We start from the raw sequence: 18,627 nt of genomic DNA, 5'->3' as shown, positions 1-18,627 counted from the left end.
CAATAATAATCAGATGTCAATTTGGAACTTCTGTGGTTCTTTCACTGCTTGTGCACATTTTCAAAAGAGTTTATTCACACACACCTCCTTTTATGTGTCTGCCTAACATACATTCTTCATGACAACATCTTGTAAAATACAGGCCCTGCCATCTCATAGAGCCAATAGAGGGGGAACAGGATTATTCTTTCCCACCCATCTATCCTTCCTCATTTTCTCTTTAGATAAAATATTCTGTTCAAAGTGCTGTTCTCTAAAATATTCTGATTTAAGCAGAATCAGTTATTTTGGTTCTCTGTTAAGTCCCTCCCCCTCCTTGGGAGGGGGGGATTGAGAAATTGCTGTAAGTAATTGAGTCTCTCTGCATATTAATGAGTTTGAGGAAAGGGCAGCAGGAAATGTTTTAAAAGAGGAGGAAAGCGGCAGTGCTCAGACAGAGAGCAGCTGAAACTGATTGGATTGCAATAGCAGCAGACGCCAAGAGAGCAGATCCTAGGCAGTTACATACCCTGGCAGCACCAAGTTTCGGTCTGGCCAGTGCATCTGATTAAAGAACAGAGGCAAGGGGAGAGAAAGGCAGGTTATCCAGGAGAGATCTAAGTGAGCATTTCTTTAGGTACCTAAGATCTTCTTATCATGAAGCTCTTCACAGTTGTTTTTCTTTTAGTGCTCATTGCAATCTGCTTTACCAGCATAGAAGGTAAGTTACAGGTTATTCATTAACCACCCATTTCACCATCTTTTCTCATTTGACTTCCACTGCTTATTAAAGTAGTTGATAGAAATGTATCGCTGTATTTGGAGGAACTGATGACTTGAGCTAATTTATAAATAATGGACCAAATTACCTCTAAAATATTAAAAATGTAAAATTAAAAACATTAGGGAGCAAAAGTTTCTGTGTAACCCTAGTTAGCATTTTAACATCTTGAACAGAAGTGCTGAAGGATTTGTTTGCTGATGCTTACTTTGGTATGAAATCCTTTATAATGGTGAATTCACACATGTTAATGTACAGTTGGAAAAGTTAGTGAAGCACAAACTGAAATGTTTGTACCTGGATCCAGCAACCTGTAAAGTCTGAAACCACGTTCATAGTTGTGGATTGGAATTTGCCTTGTTTTGACCTGAAAGACTGCTTTTTGTTAAGAGTAAGAGTTATTTTAACAATTTGAATGTAGAATGCTGAAGAATTTTGAATGCATTCTATGATTCGTTCTAAAGTCTTTGTCTAAAGGGAAGAAGAAAACATTACTATGAACCAACTCCAACCTTCATATTTATATAATGGCTTTAGTTTTTCCTCTTAATTTTCACAAAGTATGACCACAGCAGGTGCAGTTTTAATAAAGAAGTTTTGTCATATGGCTTCAAGGCTGCAATTCTGTGCATAAGTACTTGGATTTTGTGTGTGTTATTTTTGAGCAAACATGCACAGGATTTTACTGCATATCCCACTGACTTTAGTTGAATATAAACAGCCTATCATGTAGAGGACCACAACCATAATATCTTTTCAGTGGAAAACTTTTATAAAACACAATTAATCTAGATAAAAATAATGTCCTCTTTCAAGCCATTTTGTATGTGGTTTAACTTTTTTCTGTAGATGTTTAAAAGCTCATGAATTTGCACAGGTTAAAGCAAGGAATAATATGGGGGATACGAGGGGGGAATGATAAGTGTAATATACATTATGCCATGATTTTCATCTACAAATGAGTGAATACTTCTTCTTATAGGATCAAAATGCAAATGTGCAAGAAAGGGCCCTAAAATAAGATTCTCTGATATACAGAAACTTGAAGAGAAGCCAAAGTATCCATATTGCAAGGAAAGAATGATCATGTAAGTCCTGCTTTTTTATTTGGCTTGTATCAAAAGTAACAGTTTTGCATCCACCCTATTTGAAAAAAATTAAAAGAATGTGGCTAATATGCTAATGCATTAGGCACAACACAATGGGTAAATATTCTGAAATTTCTCTTAAAATGTCCCATTTGTTTTTACTGTAATAAATCATTTTAAGCAGTAAATCACTACAATGTGATAGGAACTTTGTAAGTGTAGTTTAATCATTCCTATTAAATATAATGACTCAAACTATGTTCCTTGCCTCCTTTTTTAAAAAAAATCTGACACTTCCTTGCAAGGAAGCAAGTAGCTACTTGGGTATAATGCTCAAATTCCATTACCTTTAATTAAGTCCGCTTTATGTTGTGCAGATCTACAGTCCTGCATTGAGCCTCTTCAGTTTAGTGAGACTTACTTCCACATAAATATGCACAGAGTTGTGCTGCACATAAGGATCTCTGTTCAGCGGAGAAACTGGTTTAAATAAATAAAAGCACTTTGCGCTTGATATTTGCAGTACACCTATGTCTTTGGAGACACGTTCTAACTTGCCTACCTTGGATGAGATCATTTCAGTTTAGAGACTCATTGTGAGGTATACCAAATTATAAGTACTGAACTTATTTCATTTTGCAATGTCATTTACTGGAAATGTGCCAATCAAAGTCTTGAAATGAAAACAATTAGAATTCTTCCTTGGAATGCTGACTTTGGAACTAGTTACATAATAGATGTAACCAACTTGTTCTCTCTCTAGGAAAAGAATGCTATGGCTTGGTTCCACTGGAGTGTTTCCGTGGATGGAAGGATTTCCTCTTGCGGAGCATGACTTTCTAAGTCTGTTCCCTTCCACTGCAGTCCAAAATGCAAAACAAAATCTGCTGCAGAAATAGCATTTGGGGGCATATAGAAGTGCAGCATGAGGGGGGAGGCAAAAAAAGTCATACTCCACACATAAAAACACCTCTATCCTCTGTTTCATCATGGCCAAATTTTGTTTGTGTTAATTGGTTCACCTGTCCCACTTATACATAAAATTATCTTGTTTATAACCATCAAAAGGTTTATGCTGCTTTCAACCTTGTTGAAAACAGTAAATTAAATGAGAGATAAGGCAAGAAAGTCATTTTCAGGTATGACGGGATCATTGTTCCTTGGGATTGTGCTAGTTCTTGCATGGTCTGCTGAACATTTCCAAGGTATTGTAGAGTGGCTAATGAAATACAAAAAACAGACACTTGTTTTATCTTGGACATGCATTAAAACTATGTAAACCAGCACTCACCTGAGGGTAAACAAGTGGGAAACTCCCATTTACAGAATAAGGGTCTTGAAAAATATTTACATCCTAGCACTTTATGGACAACAAATAAAGGATCACAATGCCTCCATCAAACTCTAAAATGACTCCACATGCCACTATACAGAATATTCTGATTTTGGGAATGAGAAATATTACATTTTTTAATGGTTGGTACATACTTGGTGGGAGGGAAGGTGGCATATAGCCTGATCTCATCGAATCTTGAAAGTTAAGCGTGGTCAGTACCTGAGTGGGGGAATGCTGAGGAAGACTCTGCAGAGGAAGGCACTGGCAAACCATCTCTGTTTCTCACCTTTAAATCTCCTTGCTGAAGTTACCATAAGTCGGTTGTGATTTGACATCACATACATACATACTTGGCAGTAGATCCAGAGTAAAACTGAAGAAGGCAAGAAAGGAAAACATCCAGAATAGCATTTTTGCCGTACTGATCACTGACTTCTTTCCACGGCAGAAGTGGGGTCTGTCTCCCTTGAACTTCACAAGTGAAACAGCCAGTCATCCATGAGCATGAAATATGCTTACCCAGATCTTGAACTAATGCCCCTTGCATCAAGGTTCCGTCTATGCTCCAAACCCAAACCTATCTTTTTTTTTTCAGTACCCCAAGGTCTTTGCTTTATTCTTGGTAATAGGAGAAAACTATGTTGGCCATGTTGACCACCAAATTGGTATGAAAGCTGCAAGCAAGCCAGAGTAACTTTCTATTGCAGGGTAACTTTTCTAAAGATGTCAGTTCTCCAGATAAGACATCAAAATGTAATATACTTCTGCAAAAGTCAGAATGATTCGGGATCCAACTGAACCCGAAGTAAATCGTTAACAAGTTTACAAGCATCTTCTGTAATTCCTTAATGTATTATTTGTTTGTTTTTTCATTGTTAATAATATTTATATATCGCCTTCCACCCAAAAGAGAGTCCTCAAGGCAGTGAACAATAGATAAAACATTAAAATTATATTTAAAATACATATATAAATACAGTAAAAAACAACTTTTCTAATTTTGAAAAAATGCTGCTGAGGCTACAATTCAGTGTGGAACACTATCACGGGTGACTTGTTTATTTATTTTTTTCTTCTTTTTTCTGTTGAAAATGTGTGGTCCTGAAGCTGCCTGTACCCCCTGAGAAAATGATACATCTTTTCTTTGATGGGAGTAAAAGTCGTGTGTGGCAGGCACAGGAATTTTTAGTCACTAATGCTTGACAGGAAAGAATTAAGAAGTCCCTCTCCCTTAGGGCTGGTCTTTTAGTTCAAATTGCAGTATCAGCAGTGGCTCAGGTTTTAAAAAAATCCAAAAAAGGGAGCTGACATGTAATATGTAGTTCTGCTCTTAATCAGACACAGAGAAGCCATGCAGATTACCATGCCAGTCCCCTCCCCCCTCGCCAGGAGGGTAAAGGGACCTAGCAACCCTAAAACACCCAGGATGAAGGCCTCCACATTGGGGGAAGGTGACACTTTACTGAGGCCTGGAGATCCCAAGAAGTGCAGCCCAGGTTGCATGAGGAAAAAATTGAGGATAAACTGTACACCTGAAGATATTTATAGAAACTTATTCCCTTGTATCTCTGTATCTATTGTCAAAATCTTGTGAGATTTGCTGGAGCCATCAGAAACATTTTAGAGCAGCAATCTCAAGATGTGTTCTGAACTGCTGGGCCTTCTTGGATCAAATCATGCAAGAACTACCAGTCCCAGAGTTCCTTTGGCATATAGTAGGGAAGAAGAGATGCTGGGCAGGGAGGGGGCAAAGAAAAACAAAATAAAATAGTGGGAATAAGTGCTGCTACTTCTGGCAGGATCTGCCAACCCAAAATATATTTGAGTGTTTAACTCATAGTCACTCATACACACACCCCTGCTGTAGGGCTGCCAGGTCCTCCGGTGGGCTCTCTCAGCCCCACCCATCTCACAGGGTAATTGTTGTGAGGATAATACCAGCACCCTTTGTAAATTGCTCTAAGTGTATTTGAATTGAATTGCTCTGAGTAGGCATTAAGTTGTCCTGAAGGGAAGTATACAAATTGAAAGTTGTTGTTGTTGTTGTTAAGCCACCCAGTCTATTGAGTATGAACTTGCAAGAGAAATTGACTTTGGGAGGCTAGTTCACAATTTAGAAATGAAAAAGGCCAGAAAAATAAAGCTTTATATTAATTGGCCTAATCTTTGCAGCCACGTTGATCCATTAGAATTTTTAAGAAAAGCTATTGACTGGACAACTGGTTTTTAGTGACCAAAATTTTACAAAATAGTTAGCAAACTTGTAGGAATCTCAGGCTAAGTGGTATTACTAAACAAAAGTAGCAAAACTGGGCATTTTTTAGAATTGTAGAATGTGTAACAATAATTTCATAAGTAAAACAAACTTTTCATTGTTAATGAGATTGTATGTATGGGATGAGGGATTATGGTGTTTGTAGAGTTGCCAACCTCTAAATGGAGTGTAGACATCTATTGGAATTGCAACTGATATCCAGATGACAGAGATCAGTTCCTGTGGAGAAAATGATGGCTTTGGAGAGTGGACTCTAGGGCATTGTTCCCTCCTAAGGTCCCGCCCCTTCCCAAACTCTGCCCTCCACAGGCTCCACCCCCAAATTTCCCAACCTGGAGTTGGCAACCCAAGCTGTTAGTGTGTGTGTGGGGGGGGCATTTTACAGTTTTGCAAGCCTAAAAAAATTATTCTTGAGCCCTTCCCAGGATACATAACAAACTGCTTTATTACCTTTGTTAACAGTGGCCGTTTTCACATGCGCCATGGGAGATCGTGCAAACTCACAGCATGAAGCGTCTTCCTAGCACCATCTCCTGGCAGGATCCCCTTTAATGGCCCAATGATGTCAGAAAAAGGGCTATTAAACGGGATCATTCTGAGAAATTGCACTGGGAAGATGCTTTTATTGCGGGAGTTTTGCACAATCTTCCCAGTGCCTGGCTGTGTGAAAACGGCCATTCTTAAACTGTCATAATGGTAAAATATTGTAAGGATTAGATTCCAGTCTCTTGATAGATGTAAGTATGACCAAATATACTCATTTCATATAAATATACATACACATTTCATGCTGAGTTCCAGATGGATAATATGTTAATTTATTTTAAAACTGAATATGCTCTTATAGTAGGTGCCAATTAGAAATACCTTAATTTTTATCATTGATGCATGAACAGTTTTCTGGCTTTAATTCCATCTATGTTTTTCCTTATCAGTTTCCAATGCACAAGTTCCCATATGCACAGAAATCAAAGCACTGCACCAAAAGGAAATTTGACACAATTATACAACTATATCAGTATTGCTGTTTGCAATATGCATTACTGCACCCTGCTAACAACAATGCATCTATGCTGCTCTACAAATACTATCAGTTAATTTGAAGCCCTCAAATCCAGAGAGAAATTCAGATGCGTAAAATTTTCTAAGCATCTTCAGGTAGAAAGCACATGGTTTGCTTCAGTGAGCTTTTCCTCCCCTTTGCTCTGAATCATTTCATTTCCCTCATGGATTTCTAGCACATTGTACTCTCATTCAATAGGCTTGCACAATAAAACTCTAAAATGGTGCTCATAAGCATTATGAGGGGGTTCACATTTTCTTTCAAAATTGGGGAGTGTTCTGAGGTTTTGTTTAAACACATATGAATTCTACTCTTTGCCAAAGAACAGAGGCCAAAGAGATGCAGAAGCAGTGAAAAAATAATATCCATAAAACATCATAAAAACAAAAAAAAATTAGTACACAATAATCAGCAGTAAAAAAACACTCTCCCTGCAGCAGCAGAGATCAACAAAATAAGTAGCCCATTAGTCTTACAATGCCTTCTTAAACAGTCTTCACCCCAATAAAATGAAACTGTGAAATGATCACACAGACCTCTTTAAGAATTGTGCACAAGAATGTTTTTCCCTGGACAATTAAGACCCATCAACTCCAGAATTTGGTTTTTAAGGCCCATTCCCTGTTATTGTCACTTCTCATTTGCAGAGTATTTTGATTCAAGACATAGCAATTCATATAGCTAGAAAGCTCTGTCTAGTTTAGCTCTCTGTTTCTGCTCTAAGCCCACTGCTTCTTAGATATCCTCAGCCCACCACCTTTTCCTCATCATTTTTTAAAATGCACTACATTTGTTCTGTGCTTGCCTACATTAAAATGCCCATTGTATATAAGGAAAATATGGTAGCATCCTTTTAGGTATTCATCATGTTACATTCGAAATGACAGCAAAAGAGTCCTGGCAACTTGGTAGGATGCAGGAAGTGGGTTGTGAATCCTTGCCAGGGAAAAGCTGAAGCTCTGGATTTCCTTCACTTGGTGATGCAAGCACACACTCCTGATGAGCACCCGTCTGAGAATGTGCAGTCAGTACACTAACTACCCATGTTGTGGGTTGTCTTCAGAAATGCCCAGAAAGAAGTGGCTATCTTGGGACAGTACTGTAATAAATTGTTAGTATGTATTCCTCATGAACTTAAGTCTCAAATTCTGAGACAAAAAAGGTGATACCTACTAATTTATACTAAAATACAAGCTCAGAATTGTTCTGTGGCTGAGGAAGAAGACCGTTCCTTCCTTCCCTCTCTTCTCTGAAAAAAAAAAATGAGCTAAAGCCGAGTTTCCCTGCGAACACTAGAGGATGGATGTTCCAACCTCCCTCCATACAGACCAGTGTGCCAGTGACCTCCTTTCCTGACAGATCCTTACAAATTAGCAAAGTCCCATAAGGTATGGAGGTAGCAATTTCCCAGTCAACTTGCATACACAGTTATGTCTCCATTACATCAGTAACCTAAAGCTGACAAAAGGTTCAGAAACGTGTATCAGCATAACAAAAGCTGTGTGAGGTTTTCCTGCCCAAGCATTGGCTGCCAAGGACTTAAGTCTGGGCCTCAGCCCTCAGAGTTTGCCTGCCTGATGGGAAAACCAAACAGCAGTATGCTCTCACCAGCAAGATGCCAGCAGAAGCTGGATGTTGAAAGGCTGTCAAGAAAACAATAATAAGCTTTTCTAGGATGGGTATGAGAGAGACGTGCGCTCCAGACCTTTAGAAGCGCAGCCAGATTTGGCAGTTGAAGGAAAAGGCAAAAGCCGTGAGGTACAAATGTAAATGAAATGCCCATTAGTGAAGCTTTTCACTCTCTCAGAAAATCATCAAGAAAACATGCACGACTGAGTCTTTTGCTTCAGAGTAGGGTCCTCTGGTTTTTTTTTTAAAAAAAATCTTGCTGCTTTTCTATTTCCCAGGTTCTCCGAGGGGGTATACTGTTAGTTTCTCCTTAGTGCACATTTCCTTCACCTTCTTTTAGGTTGAACGCTTTAATGTTTTTATGTATTTCATTGCATTTAATTTGAGTGTGTGTTAATTAATGAATTATTCCAGGGGCCAACTGGTATGGCACCCCTTTTATATATTTTGCAATATTTTAAAACAACTGTTTTATAAAGACATCATATTGTTGTTAAAGTGTGATGTATTGATAGAATTTCCATCACTTTATTCTTTTCTCCAAGATTTGCTTGGAGATTTGCTCCAATGATAACTTTGCTGGAACTGTGGTAATACAAAAATCTGTACAGAATTTAAGCTAGATTAAGAAAGCAAATACAGCCCTATAAAAGTTCCTCCGAATGTACCCAATTAGAATCTAGTGTTTTGTCAAAAAGACATGGTAGCTTAAAGGTAAAACACGTTGCTTTGATATGAAGAGGTACCACATTCCATACCAGGTAAAGACGCTTAAAGAGAACAGCTGGAAAATGTCTTTGTTTCAGTCCCTGCAGAGCTGGGTAGAAAAGCTGCTGCTAATCACATTTGAAAGTAGTGAGCTGGAATAATTATTCATCCGACTGTTTTGTCATATGTAAGGCTATGTTGTTGTGATGTTATACTTTAGGCAGTCTTCCCGTGGAAAACACAGAACGATGACCTCAGGGAGGCAGTAGAACATGCCCATATACACTTAACACCTAGACCCTAAGTCTAGGTATATTTATTGTTCTGTCACACCAGCGGAAAACTGTGCAATGCATCATCATAGTTTCCCAGTCCCAGCCCTGGCAGCTTCTAACAGGGTGCACACTGTTAGCCCTGAACACCAATGATGATCCACATACACTACTATATAGAATAAAAAATAATCTTACCAACAACCAAAGCCAGAATGTATAGTGGTTAGTGTCGGACTACAATTTGAGAGACTTGGGTTTGAATCCCCACTCTGCCATGGAAGCTTGCTGGGTGTCCTTGGGCCAATCACACAAACTCAGCCTAACCTATTTTACAGGGTTGTTTTGATGATAAAATGCAGGAAAAGATAATTATGTAGGCCACCCTGGTAGGTCCCCATTGGGGAGAAAGGTGGGATATAAATGAAGTAAATTAAAATTTAGAGCTGTCCCTGTAGAGATAAGTGCTTGATGGGACTGCTCTTGTGCATCTCTATTCTAGTTTGACCAAGGAAGAACCGTTGGACCACTGTCAGTTCAGAAGGTGCACACTGAGGTCAGCAGCAGCATAGCAGCTGCACTGCAAACAAAACCTCTTTGTTGGAGTGTCCTTGAAAAGCAAATGCCATCCCCGAAGCCCAGTCAATTACTGTCAGAGACTTCTCCACCACATACATAATATGATAAAGGTTTTAAATACTGAAGAGATATGCAAGAGAAATCCTACATAGCAGCTTCTTTGATCCAGCTGCTACAGATTATGCTGTCATAAGTCTGCATTTTTAATACGCTGACAACTTGCTTTTCATTTCAGTGTCACCATGAAATCACGATTCAGAGGAGGCCATCAGTATTGCTTGCATCCCAAACTTCCAAGTACAAAAAGATTACTTAAGTGGTACACAATATGGAAAGAGAAAGAGAGGTAGGTAAAGATCCTAGCACAGGACAGACTCCTGTTCCCTCTGGATAAAGGGGTGTTTGGGGGTTTTTTGGTAATGGAATTGGTATCCCTTGTGACTTGAATGATTGTTTGACAACTATAATGCAAGTGTGATTTTTGCTGCTGGTGAATATAGGCCTAATATAACAAAGAAGATATTGTAATATTAACCTAGATCCAAGATCTGAAAAATTCTAATATTGCAACTAACACTTCAATGGACATATATTTCCATCAGGTTCTAATTGATTCTAGGAGTTTATTTTGGAGTAAATAGCTGAATGTAGATCCAATTCAGTTTAGTCTTTTAAGTATTGAACAGCAAGATCTTGCTACTTATTAAACCAAAGCATTACAGGAGGGGATGGGCTGAAATCAGTAGATGAACTAGTCTCTCCATTCCTTAAATAAATCACATATTTGACTGAAGAGCCTTATGGCTATCAGAAAATGGGTGGCCTGGCAGTTGCTTTCTTGAATTGTATTTTTAGTATGCAGCACACCTGAAGACAACAGCAAAAGCCTTCCTGCGGCTCTCAACAAAGCCAATATGCTATAGTATCATTCTGATCAAGGAGCCCCCAGCCTCTCATTTTCCCTCAGTCTTGTTTAGAGTTTTCAACTATGGGCTGGGAAATTCCTGGAGATACTGAGGTGGAGCCTGGGGAGGTCAGGGTTTGGGACTAGGGTAGACCTCAATAAAAGCCATGGCTTCACCTTCCAAAGCAGCCATTTTTTTGCAGAAGAATTAATCTCTGTAGTGTGGTGATCAGTTGTGATTGATTTAACTTACAGTCACCTCTTCTTGTGAACGAGCTCAAAGCAGATAACATCAGTATTAAAATTTACATTAAAATTTTACATTAAAACCATAATACTAGGTTGGCAACCTTAGCCTTCTCTATTGTTCCCACGGAGTTGTTGTGAGGATAAAATGGGATAGACTCAATATATGGAGGAAAGGAGAGACAAAAGATGAGAAATAAAATAAATTTCAGAAATCATATCAAAGCCAGCACTGACAGTTTGGACATTTGAAAGGCACTGACTAACATCCTGGGATAGTAATTTAGCCTATGCCTAGACTGAAGATGTTTACTTGGAAACTTCCATGGAATTCAATATAACCCACTTCCCAGTGAGTGTTATTTTCTCCCTTCCTCCTACATCATGCTGACAGTTTTGCCTGATTATCTGCCAGTGTTCTTCAGGCAGCTCTTTAGGCGCTGAAGAGAAAATGGGTTGTACTGGTAAATGTCAGCTATTACGTAACTCCATTTTTCCTTGTTTATTTTTAAGACTAAGTATTAAAACAAATGAAATAGAGCACGGGTAACTTATGTTTAAGTAATGTTAACAGTCTGTTTTTAGGATTACATAAAGAAAAACACAAAAAAATTTAAGCCTGCTCACAGTGCTCAGATAAATGTCCAAATTTTAATGTCCTCCAATTTTAACGCTGTTTGAGATTTGTAACTTAACTCTTGATTTCTGTCTTTTTGTGGCTTGATTTCTGTCTTTTTGTGGCTATATGAACTCTGTTTTTTAAAAACTTCACCAATGCACATGCAGGCACACACACAACAGAAGTTCCATTATCTGATTTCAAATAGCTAATTATATATTCCCCATGTCAGCATCATCACTATATACACAGACAGCTCTGTTGTTTATCAAGAAGTCTAAAAGCTGCTTTTCCCTGTCTCATTCAACAACACAGGAGTGTTTGGATGTCACTCCTGTATTTGAAAATGATGAGTGGGAGCTCCAGTCAAAGGACATGGAGTTAATTATCCCTAATTCTGTAGACACAGAACTGATTGCAGAAAAGGAACGTTCCTGTGTGCTTAAGTACAGGATTCATTTTTTTAAGAGAGTGCAGATTTCTTTTCCTCCAGCACCTCAAATATGATTTGAGACAATAATTACATAGACACAATTGTGTGGGGTCAACTAGTTTGTTCATTCATTTATTTAATTATTTAAAGGCTGATCTACATCATAGCTTATTTAAGTATAAGCTATCTATTTTGAAAGTGGGTTGCACTAGGCAACCTCCTTGGGTGCCTGCTGGGCAAGTCCACCCTGGCTACAAATTCAGCCAACAGTTTCACCCAACCTTATTTATCCTATCCTGCATGGCCCTCCTGTGCTGAGCGGTGCCCAGCTTCATTCACCTCCTCTGATGGGCTGCGAGGTTTGAGAGATTGCCACGCAGCACCAAGGATGCTCCTTCACAGCTCTACCCAGCCACATGGCATGTGATGGCCTGTTCTGAAATAAATACCCCAGGGTGTTGCCCCACACCTCCAAATACCTGCCATTGACTGCAAAGAGCCAAGGGCAGGGTAATGCCAAGTAAGCAGCCTCCTGTCACCTTCCCCTGATCAGCTGACTCTCTAGTTACCCCCATCAATCAGTGGGCTGAGGCAAAACTGGCCCATGGCCTTGAAGCCATGAACCCCACATCTGCCTTGATGTCAAGTCCTTCTGCTTCTAAAACCTATCCTCCATCTCCAAACATGTGGGCTGGATGTGTTTATTCAGAGCTGGAAGACACTCTGCACATGTTCTGTTGCTCTCCTTTTAAATTATTTCTTAAGTTTCAAAGTTGATACATTGCACCAGTCTTGTGCTTAGACCTAGTCCAAGTTAAGTCACCTTTTGAAACTGTACCAAGAAAGGAACCATAATCACCTTGATCACCTCCCTTCAACCTGCCAACAGTATTATAAATGAAAGATTCTTTAGTGGAGTGTTCTGTTTTGCTCAAGTTGATAGTAAACCAAAACCCCTGTAGCTTTCTGGCGGTTCATTCCCCTCAGGAATCACAGAATTCCATATTTAAACATTAGCTACATATTGCTCCCAGATGGTGAGAAGAAACACTCACAGAGCTATCTTAAATAGAGTGAGCTTAAGACTGGTGTAACTCTGCTTAGGATTGCACTGTAAGACTCAAGGTCCAGTTTAACTAAATTTTATTATTAAATTTTACATAGTTAAATGGCAGTATATTCTCTCTGCTTTAATATTGATGAGCTAAGAGGTTATCCGATCGGTTTGCCAGTGTGGGTAGCTCCACCTTGGCTCAAAGTTTGGAATGAACAGGCAGCTGGCCCTTCCTTCTTGTCTGCATGCCAAAGAAACTAGTCACCACCAACACCCTTCCAGTTTGCTGGTCACGTACAAGTTCACAGTGTCTGGTTTGATTAGCTGTCCCCAGCCTTAGATGCCTCAGGGTGTTTGCTGATCTAAACGGAATTGTAGCACCTAACCTCACTAATCCTACATACCTAAATCTGGGGAACAAACCAATCTCATTGAGACCAGCACCCTTTTATATCTCACACCGTGTGAAGCAGCCCCTCCAAAGGCTTTTCCTTCATCAAATTTAAGAGAAGCCCCCCAAAGGCTTGCTTAGTTTCAAAAGCCAGCCTGCTAGTTCTGCATTTTGTTGTAAAGGGAAGGATGAGTAGAACCGTTTTGTCAGGAAACAGCTGGTGGCAAATACCACACAGGCTTTACTTATAGCCTACCCTTTCTGCCACCACTATTCCCCCACTGGCCAGGTGACATGAGGTAACCTCCATAGCCTAGTCGTTTTCATCTTTCTTTTTCAAACAAGGCTAAGATCAAATCATAGTTCCCATTCTAAAGGCAGGAACCATAACTTGAGCCTCTGAAAGGGAATTTACCATTACTGGGGATTTATCAGAACTAAATACCCTGTTCCTGGTTTTATACTCACAAAAGCATATTATTAATATAAAGTGATTAATCATTATCAAGTCAGTGTAGTGGCTAGAGAGATGGACTAGGATCTGGGTGACCCGTTAGATTCCCCATGCTGCTCTAGAAGCTCATTGGGGGACCTTGAGCCAGTCACACTCTCTCAGCATAACTTACCCCACAGGGTTTGTTGTGAGGATCAAATGGAGAAGAGGAGAATGATGTCAGTCGATTTGGGTCCCAAAATTAGGGAGAAATGCAGGATTTAAATGAAGCAAAATAAATAAGTAAATCAGTAAGTAAGTAAATAAATAAAACTGTTTTACAACCCCCTGTTAATCTGAGGTATTTTCCCCCAACTAGATCAATCCATTTGGAGTTCTTTTAATTTTCTTAATGCAAATTACCACCTGAATGTTTTTAGAACGTGGGAAAGGTCCATCATATCACCACCCTTTCTAAATGTGTGAACAAAAGTGTACATGAACAAAACCCCAGAAAATCACGTGACCTATGAAATATCATCTAAGAAGAGACCTAGCGGCAAAGATCCATTGTTTTGCATGGGGGGGGGGGAACAGGGAGGAGACACCTGTGTAAGTGAATATTATTGAATTGAATGACCGCTGAAGAGGTGGGGGAGGAAGTCAATAGAAAAGGACATTAGAAAGAAAAAAACACTACTTCCTTTATTTCTTTGTTTGAATTACTTGCCATTCCATTTAAAAGTACCAATTCAAAATCTTACTGCCGCAAAATTAAAAATTAATAGTCAGGAGGAAAATCAAGTCATGAAACCAAAGGATTAATAAAAACAACAGCGGCATTTGGTCAAGCCAAGGAATAAAGATTGACTTGAATATATTTGTATAGCATAGGCAGTATTGCATGAACTGTTTTGGTTTATATGCTGCTTGAATGTAGTCAGCAAACATGGCTTCTCCTGCTCTTTTGGACAGAGCTTAGTGATTCTCCTGCTCTTTTGGACAGAGCTTAGTGATTATTAAGAGGATGGATATTGGGTGAGGTTTGATGAGTGCTGAACAAGGCTGGTTCACAAGAGTTTATCTAATGTAAAGCAAATACAGCTCTGAGCCATTTCACTTCGATGGATACGTGTCACATAAGAATCGTCTGAGGATCACACTGCTAACACAGCTGCTACGTATTTTCTGATTGTACCTGAAATTCCAGAGAAATATCATGATTTATTATCTTACACTGGCACGTTGGTTCTTTGGCTGAACACGTGCGTGCTGGTGCAGGAGCTATTTGAATCTTAAGTAACAATGCAGCTTTAGTATTCCTAAAAAAATCTCACCCAGCATGACTGACCAGAGATCACAAAAGACGCTTGCCATGAAACAGAGGTCAAATCCTGCTTCTCTGGTTAAAAGCCAGACTATTGATTATAAGAACACCCTTGCTTCCTCATATAGCTCAGCACTTTGGGATGAATAGAGGGTTATGTAAATAGCTATTCTCTTCAGCACGCAGGGCTCATTGAACTTTAGAGCACCTGCCCTGGGTGAAACAGCAGAAGCAGATCAACTAGTAAGAACAAAGAGCCTGAATGCCTGCAAGCGTCTCTTGTAATACAAGCTTAGGGAACAGACCAAACAGTGAACAACATGCGATCCACAGAACTGAGTCTCTGTCATAGAGGTCAATAAGGATTTTGCCAGCAGAAGCTGGACACAACCCACAGTGGTTGTATTATATACTTAATACAATATACAATATACTTGTATTAGGGATTTTTAAAGATAAACACAATGAAAGTCCACACAACTTCTTCCTAGAAACAATACAGGCCTTAGTTATGATCAAGTTGGTTTAGGTCATTTGGACAAATGCAGTATCTGGGATTTTTCAATGTCTTTACAGAGAAAGTTAAGCGCTTCATTTCTGAAGTATTTTAACCAGAGACATAGTTTCATAAATTGTTCCAGGACTTTTCAGTAGTTAAAAACATGTGGCTGGATATGCATTTTCAGATCTCAGACATCTCTTCCATTTGTAGTTAGGAAAAGGCAAAAAGGATGGAAGCCCATAGTTTATAAGCATTCTGTTTTTACTTATGCCAATTTAAATACAGAATAACACTGCTGAGGCCAGTAGTGTGACTGAGGCAAGAATCATGGTTAATTTTGACACTCTTTTTTGCCTCACTTGGTATCAGAGACAGCTAGACTACCATGGTGGATTGCACTGGGAACAGGGAATGAGGAAGTCCATGGTTTATAACTTGCTTTTGTAATAAATTCACAAGGTGATCTTGTGCTGCCCCCCACCCTCCAACTGCAGCCTGAAGATAACACTGGTCTACTCTACACCATTGTTTTAAAGCTTACTGAGATAATGTACACAAAGTACTTTGGACAATCTAAAGTGCCTAAAATTAGGGTTTCCAGCATCCAGGGAGGACCAGGAGATCTTCCAGAATTGCAACTGATTTCCACATAGTACACACTGGTCCCCCCTGGAGGAAATAGCTGCTTTGGAGGGTGGACTCTATGACACTATAACCCACTGAGGTACATCCAGAATTATAGAAGTATCGTATGCTTCCTTCTATAACCCGCTGAGGTACATCCAGAATTATAGAAGTATCATATGCTTCCTTATCTTCTCAAGCAAGTCTTTCCACAAGAGCCCTGTTCACCAGATACAATGAATGCACATACAATCCGTATACAACCTCTGGTTTGGAAATTCTTGTAGATCTGGGGGTAGAGTCTGGGAAGTGCAGGATTTGGGGAGAGGAGGGAACTCACTGAGGTATAATGCCCTAGAGCACCCTCCAAAGCAGCCACTTTCTCCAGAGAAGTAATCTTTGTAGGCTCGAGAAGCTATCAAGCATATTGTCCATAAGAGCAAGTGCTCCTATATGTCAACTACATGTTATCTTAAATGAAGGAAAGAATGTAGCCACTTCCAGCCTGGGGGAGGATGGGTTGCTGAATATGTGTCTGGAAACTAACTTAAATTTGCTGATTCTCAAGATACATTTTCATTAATCTCCAGACTACTGATAGGTGTCTTAAAATTAAGAAAAACAACATGGAAAAATACCAGAAGCCGCTGTTAGGTTCAGGAAACTGGTACATCTGCATTTTGATATTTAGATTCCTGGGCAATTATGGGGTTGTTTGTGGTTTAATCAAACTGGCTGAAAAGCTAGTTCTCTGTTTTTATCTCAACAGAGTTTATGAAGAGTAAGAAGATAGAGGGATGGTACAAGAAACAAGGCTGTGTGGTGAACGTAAGGAAAGGATGGACAATGGAGATTACTTCTCACAGGACGTGACACAAAACTATATTGTTATAAAGCACTTTTTACCAAGGATCACTTTTTACATTTTATAGCTGTATAAAAAGCTGTCAGATTTCATGTGTCTTTTACATACTAGATTTCATACATCTCCCCTTTGTAGTGAGAAAGCTCATGAATCATAATCTATCTTAAATGTTTTTTTAAAAATGAGTGTATTGATAATTGTTCATATTTCACTGGGCTTTATAAGCTCATTCAGAGAACCATCATTTGTACCCTCGCTTCCCGCCAAGGTGTTCTAGAATGATGTCTCTTCTTTGGCATTGGGACAACTTCCCATGCCAAGGTGAAGATTTCTAGTAACAATATATCTTCTTGTAGGAGCTGAGGGACAGTTAGCTTTTTAGAATATTATGATTGGTAATATGCTACTGGTTCAGGTAGCCGGCTCAAGGTTGACTCAGCCTTCCATCCTTCCGAGGTTGGTAAAATGAGTACCCAGTTTCCTGGGGTTAAAGTGTAGATGACTGGGGAAGGCAATGGCAAACCACCCCGTAAAAAGTCTGTCAAGAAAACGTCATGATGCAATGTCCCCTCATGGGTCATTAATGACTGCTTGCACAGGGGACCACCTTTACCTTTAAGATGCTGTAAGTTTTCAGAAATAAGGTTTCTCAGCGATTGTAAAATTATATAAGCTGTTCACCTGTTAATCCTTGTGGAGGGTAAAATATACAATAAACTACCCTCTGTCATTTTTACCTGTGAAGAAAAAAACTTTTAAAAGCTGTTTTAATACAAAGAAAGCACATATTTTTGTTCAGCTAAGGTTCTTATGAAAAGTTTGCAGTTTCAGTATTGAGTTATTTTAAGCTTCAGGAATATTATGTATGGTTCTTTAGATTTGTAGTATGAGACTCTCAAAAACATACATTTTTAAAGGAAAAAAACCTGTTCTGTTAAGGGAATGGATATATACATTATAGTTACAAAGCAACATCATTATTATGTAATGTAATACTTCCATTGGTAAGGAGTGCATTTCTCTTTTTTAAAATTATAAATAACAAACTACCTTTTTCAATTGTAAATATACTACAGGAGATTTCCCTATATTATCTTTCAGTATAATGTATTGTACTTCTAAATTATCATATGCTATTTAAATGTTTCAAATATTTAGGGACTTGCATGCAAATTTCATATTTCTTTCTATGACAAATGGAAAAATAAAAAATAAAACACATTTAAAAGGATTGAGCACTGTTTTTCACTTGATTAAAAGTTTGGGATAGATAGCAATTTCTGAATTAAACTAGCCATGGCTATAATAGTGAATGTGTGAGCAAATAAATTGTAAGTAATAAAATAGGCATGTAAGACTTCTGCTCAAACAAAATTCATAGAATGGAAACTCATCCTGGTAAGGAGCACAACACATAGAAGCATATTGCTATTTGAACACAAAGAGACCCTCTTCCTCAATCCTCTCTTTATTAATTAGCTTCATGTTTATTATTTTCTTACTCTGTTTCTTTTAATTT

The 18,627-nt window shown here is 38.8% G+C and overlaps 1 protein-coding gene across 1 annotated transcript; it reads left to right on the top strand.

Moving 5' to 3' along the window:
- The first annotated feature begins 385 nt into the window (after positions 1 to 385).
- On the top strand, positions 386 to 18,339 carry CXCL14 (C-X-C motif chemokine ligand 14). The gene is made up of 4 exons (XM_054977497.1): positions 386 to 700; positions 1,743 to 1,848; positions 9,946 to 10,056; positions 17,013 to 18,339. The coding sequence occupies exons 1-4, from the start codon at positions 637 to 639 to the stop codon at positions 17,026 to 17,028; spliced, it is 297 nt and encodes a 98-aa protein (XP_054833472.1). The 5' UTR covers positions 386 to 636; the 3' UTR covers positions 17,029 to 18,339.
- Positions 18,340 to 18,627: the final 288 nt, after the last annotated feature.

The sequence above is a fragment of the Eublepharis macularius genome, chromosome 4 (genome assembly GCF_028583425.1).
Source record: "Eublepharis macularius isolate TG4126 chromosome 4, MPM_Emac_v1.0, whole genome shotgun sequence".
Classification (NCBI taxonomy): domain Eukaryota; kingdom Metazoa; phylum Chordata; class Lepidosauria; order Squamata; family Eublepharidae; genus Eublepharis; species Eublepharis macularius.
Note: the sequence above shows the minus strand (reverse complement) of the source record. Positions and strands in the feature narration are given on the sequence as shown.